The 8,311-nt window shown below is 38.0% G+C and overlaps 1 protein-coding gene across 1 annotated transcript; it reads left to right on the top strand.

The window, feature by feature from the left end:
• The first annotated feature begins 4,338 nt into the window (after positions 1-4,338).
• On the top strand, positions 4,339-6,030 carry LOC149662755 (uncharacterized). The gene is made up of 3 exons (XM_089842299.1): positions 4,339-4,670; positions 4,750-5,189; positions 5,858-6,030. Coding segments are annotated over exons 1-3 (615 nt in total). The 5' UTR covers positions 4,339-4,668.
• Positions 6,031-8,311: the final 2,281 nt, after the last annotated feature.

The raw sequence follows: 8,311 nt of genomic DNA on the forward strand, positions 1-8,311 counted from the left end.
CCCTTTAACACATCTTTGCATTTATCTCATTGAAAAAATCTAAGGTCGGTACCCAGAACCCACCTTAATCACGGCAGCTTTTCTTTTCCTATTAAATCTAATTGGCGAATCTTTCTTATCTGAACTCAAACCGGCAGTGAGGTTTGTTATATTTACATCTTGCTTATTAGAATTAACGCCATGTGGAGGATTGGCGGTTGTTTTATTTAAACCTATCTTATTAAAACCACTTCCACATTCTCCATCTATAATCGCACACTCTTCCGGTCTAAGTCAAAAAATGGTTTGGCGGGTAGATTCAATCTTGAACCGCTGGGCAACATATTTTCAACTTTTGCCACTTTTTTAATCGATTCACTTTCAATCAAGTTGACGGAATCGATATCATGTTCTTTGAAAAATATCGACGGATACGTTTGCATTACCGATAATTTGTTTCGAACCTTCTTGCAAAACGTTTGGTGAACTAGTTAAAATCTTGGATTGAAACCTGACTGCGGCTTTAGGTGTAGTAGTTTCCGTGAACACTTCCTGAAAGGTGAAAAATTACCTTTGATTGTTTCGTAACATTCAATTTCAATGTTGATTATCTTAAAACTGGCTAGCGTGATCTTGATTAAATTTAAGTATGTTGTTAAGCGTATACATCTCAACCAGAAACTGTTAAGGTTGTACCAGGAATCGCCCTGGAAGTTAGTCATCTAGGCAATCAAACCTTAGAAAGCTGAAAAATGACATTTGATTGTTTCATTACATTCAATGTCAACTTGAAAGTTGAAAATCTTTCGTAATATTGGCTTGCATCATTATATCAAAGGAGGGTGCAAAAGTCGCTCAAGTCAGTGTTTTATTTTTGGCTTATTTTTCGCATACTTTAAGAATTTGAGCCATGTCTTACTCTTCTGCTCTAGGAGACGGTGCCATACAGGATATTGTAGACCCACGTATTTTCTAATGGGGCAAGTAGAAATGGTTCAACATGCTAACTTTTAAGTACTTATAATTTGTGGGCCTCCATCGTTACCGTTCTTAAATATAAGAAAATGTTCCTCAACATGACGCCTGATTTGCGCTTAAACGTTAATGAGACAATTAATCAAACCTTAAATAGTCTACGTGAGATAGGTCGAAAGTATTGTTTATGTGAAAGTTTTTCCCGCGTTTTATGAATGCAATGAAAATTGTGTATTCAATAAGTTGGTTTAGAGGATTTTCGATGTAAAGGTACTTGCCTTGAATTTTAAGCCTGTAGTAATGCTTTCGAAAATTTTAGGTATTGTGGGATTGAAGACTTTTAAGAAATTACTGAAATCAATATTATCAGATATAAACATTTATTAAATCATAACAAAATTAATAAAAACTGCCTTTGTAGACAAAGACGGGAAAAAGTAAGAGATAAGTGTAGAAAATTAAATGCCGGAAGTAACAGATATTCAATTTTCACTTTTGAACACATGATTATAAAACATCAATTATTTGAAAAAATTTTTATCTTAGTTTTTTTCACCAAAATTAATTTAGTAAAAATATTTTAATATGACACTTAAATATCATTTTAAAAATAATACGCGTTTTCCATTTTTTCTCTCAAATATTCACAATTGGGTTGAGCCCTACAAGGGGAATAAAATGGACAGAAAAACGCTAATAGCTGATAAAGTATAAACCGTATCAAAAGAAGAAGTTTCAAAAATTGACCTAATGTATACCTCTCTAAAGATCACAGTCAATCTACAGATCTTTTCGACACTAATGTATAGCTCTCTGAAGATCACGATCTATCTACATATCTTTTCGACACTAATATCAACATCAAAATCAAGTTGCCTATGTTACTTTCCGCTTCGCAATATTTCTCATTTAAAAATATAAAAATTAAACTCATAAATCTCAATTTTTTCAGATATGCAAGTATTTGAACCTTCTTAAAGACCATGCCAGTCGAAAGTAAAACCAGGGAGGAGAGACTTCAGTCTCAAGTCTCTCCTCCCTGGTAAAACGTAGTGTCAAGCTATTATCCCTTAAAAAATTCTTGAAGAAGCTTTTTTCTAGAGCTAATATTGGAAGCAAAATACAGGGGGAAATAATGTTGAAAAATATTTTTCGCAAATGAAATTTTGGTGAAAAAAACTAAGATAAGAATTTCTTCAAATAATTGATGTTTTATAATCATGTGTTCAAAAGTGAAAATTGAATATCTGTAACTTCAGGCATTTAATTTTCTACACTTATCTCTTACTTTTTCCCGTCTTTGTCTACAAAGGCAGTTTTTATTAATATCTGTTACTTCAGTCTTAATATTATTAAAATAGTTTAGAAACCTTAGGAGAGAAAACGTTTTAGGGCGTTGCACTTTTATTAGTTAAAGCTTATGAACTGACCAAGCATCTATTAAATAACTTCAATCGTCACTGCTTGAATTGACAATCAACGTCCAGTCAAACTCAAATTGCTTTCCCGTCATTTTCACAAGCAAATTACAGAGTAACCGGTAGTTATACCACAAAAAGATTAAGTAGGCCTGAGCATAAAAAGATTCCATAGATCTGAGCACCAACAGATGTCATAGAGTTGTGCACCAACACGAGACATAGAATTGTGCACCAAGTCATTTGCTTATCAGCAATCTAGCTTAATTACCCGCCACCGGTAATCTAGCTTAATTACCCGCCATCGGTAATCTAGCTTAATTACCCGCCATCGGTAATCTAGCTTAATTACCCGCCATCGGTAATCTAGCTTAATTACCCGCCATCAGTAATTTAGCTTAATTAGCTGTAATCGCTAATTTAGCTTAATTAGCTGTAATCGCTAATTTCGCTTAATTAGCTGTAATCGCTAATTTCGCTTAATTAGCTGTAATCGGTAATCTAGCTTAATTACCCGCCATCGGTAATTTAGCTTAATTAGCTGTAATCGCTAATTTAGCTTAATTAGCTGTAATCGCTAATTTAGCTTAATTAGCTGTAATCGCTAATTTCGCTTAATTAGCTGTAATCGCTAATTTAGCTTAATTAGCTGTAATCGCTAATTTCGCTTAATTAGCTGTAATCGGTAATCTAGCTTAATTACCCGCCATCGGTAATTTAGCTAAATTAGCTGTAATCGCTAATTTAGCTTAATTAGCTGTAATCGCTAATTTAGCTTAATTGGCTGTAATCGCTAATTTAGCTTAATTAGCTGTAATCGCTAATTTAGCTTAATTGGCTGTAATGGCTAATCTAGCTTAATTGGCTGTAATGGCTAATCTATCTTAATTGGCTGTAAAGGCTAATCTATCTTAATTGGCTGTAATGGCTAATCTAGCTTAATTGGCTGTAATGGCTAATCTATCTTAATTGGCTGTAATGGCAAATCTAGCTTAATTGGCTGTAATGGCTAATCTATCTTAATTGGCTGTAATGGCTAATCTACCTTAATTGGCTGTAATGGCTAATCTACCTTAATTGGCTGTATTGGCTAATCTAGTTTAATTGGCTGTAATGGCTAATCTACCTTAATTGGCTGTAATGGCTAATCTACCTTAATTGGCTGTAATGGCTAATCTACCTTAATTGGCTGTAATGGCTAATCTACCTTAATTGGCTGTAATGGCTAATCTACCTTAATTGGCTGTTATGGCTAATCTAGCTTAATTGGCTGTAATGGCTAATCTAGCTTAATTGGCTGTAATGGCTAATCTAGCTTAATTGGCTGTAATGGCTAATCTAGCTTAATTAGCTGTAATCGTTAGTCTAACTAAATTACCTAAAATCATTCAGCTTTTGCAACGAAAGAGAGTAAAATCAAATAAAAGTCCGCGGTAAAACAGCGTATGTGCAAGAGTGGCTTTCTCCTAGGCTTCATCCACGGTAAAACGCCGTAAGTCCAACAGTATGACGTATAGGGTGCAACAACGTAAGTCAAAGGGTGATTAAAAAACATGAAATTTAGCACTTAAACTTAATTTTTCGCAAAAACCTTAAAAATGGTCCTAGAAAAGGGTTTATATTTTGATATAAAACCGCTCCCAAACGTAACAAACGAATATTTCATTTCAAAAGGGTGGCCACAAAATGGCTAAAGTGGAGAAAAACTCCATGTTATTTCTATGGGCACTCCTGCAAGAGGACGTTTTTGATTGACTCACCCCTCTCTCAGACCTGCAAGGGGTGATTTTGATTGACAGGTCAATGAAGCGCGTTCGATTCTCGGATATAGAAGTACATACATTGGAGTATGAAGATAGGGTGAATTATGATTTAAGAAATAAACAGTATTTTAATATATTAATTAGATTAAAATTTGAACCATTAATTTCTCCCGTGTTAATCAAATGGATAAGGGGGTATGAAACTCCAGATGACGTTGGGGGGGGGGGAAATAAAGAGTCCCCGTAAAAACCCAGCTCTACCGATTATTCTAGATCATTGCAGAAAATTTAAAATACCCCATAAAACCCAGGTTAACGTTGTTTAAGGCCATGACGTAAAATGTACAGTCAAAGTTGTAGATTGTTCGAGAATAATCTTCCCGAAAAAACCCACGGCGTAAACACCAATAATGTACAGTCAAAGCTAGGATGATTATCTTATTAAATAGTATAAATAGCCAGGACCCCGAGTTAAACATCCATCACAATCTCACTAAAGTTCACGAGGAAGGAAGGACCATCCAACAAGTACAATGTAAGTAGTCTTTTTATACTCTATTTGCATCACTGAAAAATATCAGTGTTAATGGGAAATTATTCGTTCTCACCCATAGGTTTAAGAAATCCATCGTCGTAGATTTTGATTTCCTCGACGGGCGCGCTACAATTGATGGACGGGAAAAAATTGCCAAGGAAGTAGCCGTAACAAGCGTCGAGAAAACCCCGAGAGTCGGATCATGGTCTTTCGCGCCCCCATACGCCGAAAAAGAATTGAGCTACGACGCTGTACGCCAAAACAAGTGGATGCTGAATAATCTACATGGTCTAGCCTGGGATGATGGAGTAACGCCCTACGATAAACTCCGGCAGTGCCTGAGAGTCGCTGTACAAAGCTACGAACGGGTATTTTGCAAAGGGGATGAAAAGTGCTTCTTTTTGTCGGACATTATTAATCGGGAAGTAATTGACTTGAATGGAGTGGGATGTCCCAAAGCCAATGAAATAGACGATGATGGTCCCATGATTACATGCATGCTTAATCATAAACCTGTCCGTAACAATAAGTATTTGTGTGCACTATCTAAATGTATATTATTTTCCGAGTGGATTTATAACCACAAAGAAATTGTAAATAAAAATTTAGGAGACGAATAAAAATGAAATTCAAATTGTAACTTTTAATTAATTTACTTTTATTTTTCCTACTTGAAAACCTCTAACCCTCCCACGAATTTTCTCCAAATCACAATAGAACTTCAAACAGTTAGTATGAATTGTAGGATTAAAAACCATACACCTATGAATCACTGGTTTCAATCGGGATTCCCCCAAAAAACCCAAAAACAGCGAAGAAATCAAGCCTGATTACTGGGTGGTCGGTTACCAGTTCGAAATATACGGATAACTCAAAAGATATAGTGTATAGAATAAGATGTATCCGACCTCTCGTTTCGAACCATCTAGAAGGCGAAAACACGTGCGTCTTAACCTAACATGTCAACTTGACGTCTCGACAAACCCCTCGTGTACGAATGTACCTGCTACTATAGTTTAAGATACAGTTTGAGGTTTTATCAGAGGAGTAAATTTCTTAGACTCGAGGGAGTCTTCACATCAAAGCGTCATTGTTCACTTTACACTACCTACAATATAGACCGATTTCGGATGTACAATGAAGTGTCGGTCATCTCGGACCATCTAGAATATTCTTTCCGATTCCAGAACATTCCATTGTTTCTAGAAGGTTCTTTTCGGGTCTTCCATATTACACCATCTTAAAGCAGGTGCAATTGGATTTCTGTACGTTGATGGGGAAACCCCGGAAAATCCAAGGAAAAAGACACTATTTAAGGCTGACAATATTTTTATCCAATGGGAATCACGGGAAAGGGTGAAACAATATAAACGTAAGACATAAAAATTGTATAAAAGGGAGGTGAAATGGGTGCTATGGTCACATTCGATTTCAAGATGTACTCCTGCTCTACTTGTGCCGATGTCTTCACCAACCAGCGGAACCTCAGCCGTCATATGCGGACCAAACACGATAATAATTCTTTTGCGTGTCCAGTTTGCGATAGGTTATTTTCGCGTAAAGATAGTTTATCTCGCCATCTATATCTCGCCGCAAATACATCGCGGTAACCCCGCGGTAAATAACGTCGCGGAAAATAATACGCGTCCGGCATCTCCACAACCCGGGCCTTCACACCGCGTCACCCCTCCTAATTCGCCCGTAAAGAGAAAAGCGGAACCGATTCCGACAAACGGAGGAAAGAAAAGAAAAGTTGAAAATGGTAAATATTTAGTTTATTGATTTCCCCTGTAAGGTTTCTTACCCGCCACCTTTTGATGCGCGGGGGGTGTAGCTAACAACCAGGGGTTTAAGACAATCTTGGTTTTCTAAATTGATATAAGAATTAATTTCAAACGTATTTACGAAGATGGTCCAAGCGGTGACGTCTTACTCTCCCAAGATAACGATGGTCTTGGGGAGTTTATGGATAATTTCAAAGCGCAACAAGATCATGAGGATTTACATTCTCAAGATGATCTTGGATTGGCTGAATTCATGGAGAATTGGGAAGCCGAACAAAACGCAGTCGATCCACCCGGGAATCCACCTCCACCGGAAATTGAGGAAATTAACGCGCTCCATGACGCGATTTTTTCGGCTCGAATCACTGCACCTGATGGAGTAACGGACTCTATTTTGTTCATAAATGAACATAGAGGAAAGCTAGAGGGTTACGTAAGAAACAAACTGAGTGAGAAGAAAGGTATTAAATGGTACCTTGTTGTACACGCGAGATACACGCGTGAGTTAGGGAACACGGGCGCTGTGACTGAAATTAGTCCGTACTTTCGGGGGTTTACACACGCCACTATATCACCAGAAGTTATTCCGCGACAGGTCAACACCAGTCGGGATAAAATAGCCGAAAGTATGAATGCATTCGAGTCTAAGGGGAGTGGTTGGGAGATTGACCGTATTTTGTACATTCAAATTAACATTTTCCAATACCTACCGCTAGTAGGTGGAACGTATTTCCAATTACCGTCTGTAATTGAAAACAAACGGTCTACCGTGAACGTTAAACCAGAAGATATACGTGACAATAAGTGTTTTTATGGTCGATTATTGCCAAAATTCACCCAGTTGTAGACAACCCATCTCGTATCGCACATTATCAACAGTACGAGAATGAACTAATCTTGTGTGGAATTACATTCCCATTTGAACTCGATTCGTTTAAACTTAAACGTTTTGAGGAAGTAAACAATTTGTCCATAAATTGTTTCGCATATGAAAAGGGGTACTTCCCACGTTACGTGAGTGAAAGACAAGTTTCCAAAGATAGGGAGGTTGATTTGCTCTTGGTGTCAAACGGGGAATCAAAACATTTTGTTTTGATTCGCAACCTAAGTCGCCTTCTCAGTGGTTTCACCAAACACGCGCATCAATCATTTTACTGTCGTCGGTGTTTAAAACAAAGCGCGTCAATTCGAACCCACGATGAGCACGTGCGTGAATGTAATGTTCATGATCCACAACGCGTGATTATGCCACACGACGAACCTATTTTAAGATTCAAAAACTTCGGATGGAATCAAATGGTATTTATTTTTCTTTGTTTAGCTATTTATATAATTATTGGTGTGTGGGGGGGGCACCTACAAGCACTCACAAGCACCTACAAGCACTCACAAGCACCTACAAGTACCCGGGTCAAGTACCTACAAGCACCCGGAGCAAGTACCTACAAGCACCCGGAGCAAGTACCAACAAGCACCCGGAGCAAGTACCAACAAGCACCCGGAGCAAGTACCAACAAGCACCCGGGGCAAGTACCTACAAGCACCCACAAGTACCTACAAGCACCCACAAGTACCTACAAGCACCCTCAAGTACCTACAAGCACCCACAAGTACCTACAAGCACCCACAAGTACCTACAAGCACCCACAAGTACCTAAAAGCACCCACAAGTACCTACAAGCACCCACAAGTACCTACAAGCACCCACAAGTACCTACAAGCACCCATAAGTACCTACAAGCACCCACAAGTACCCACTAGTACCTACAAGCACCCACTTGTACCCACTAGTACCTACAAGCACCCACTTGTACCCACTAGTACCTACAAGCACCCACTTGTACCCACTAGTACCTA

The sequence above is a fragment of the Phalangium opilio genome, unplaced genomic scaffold, assembly GCF_054372755.1.
Source record: "Phalangium opilio isolate 3A_F unplaced genomic scaffold, DU_Popi_V2 ptg000063l_1, whole genome shotgun sequence".
NCBI lineage: Eukaryota > Metazoa > Arthropoda > Arachnida > Opiliones > Phalangiidae > Phalangium > Phalangium opilio.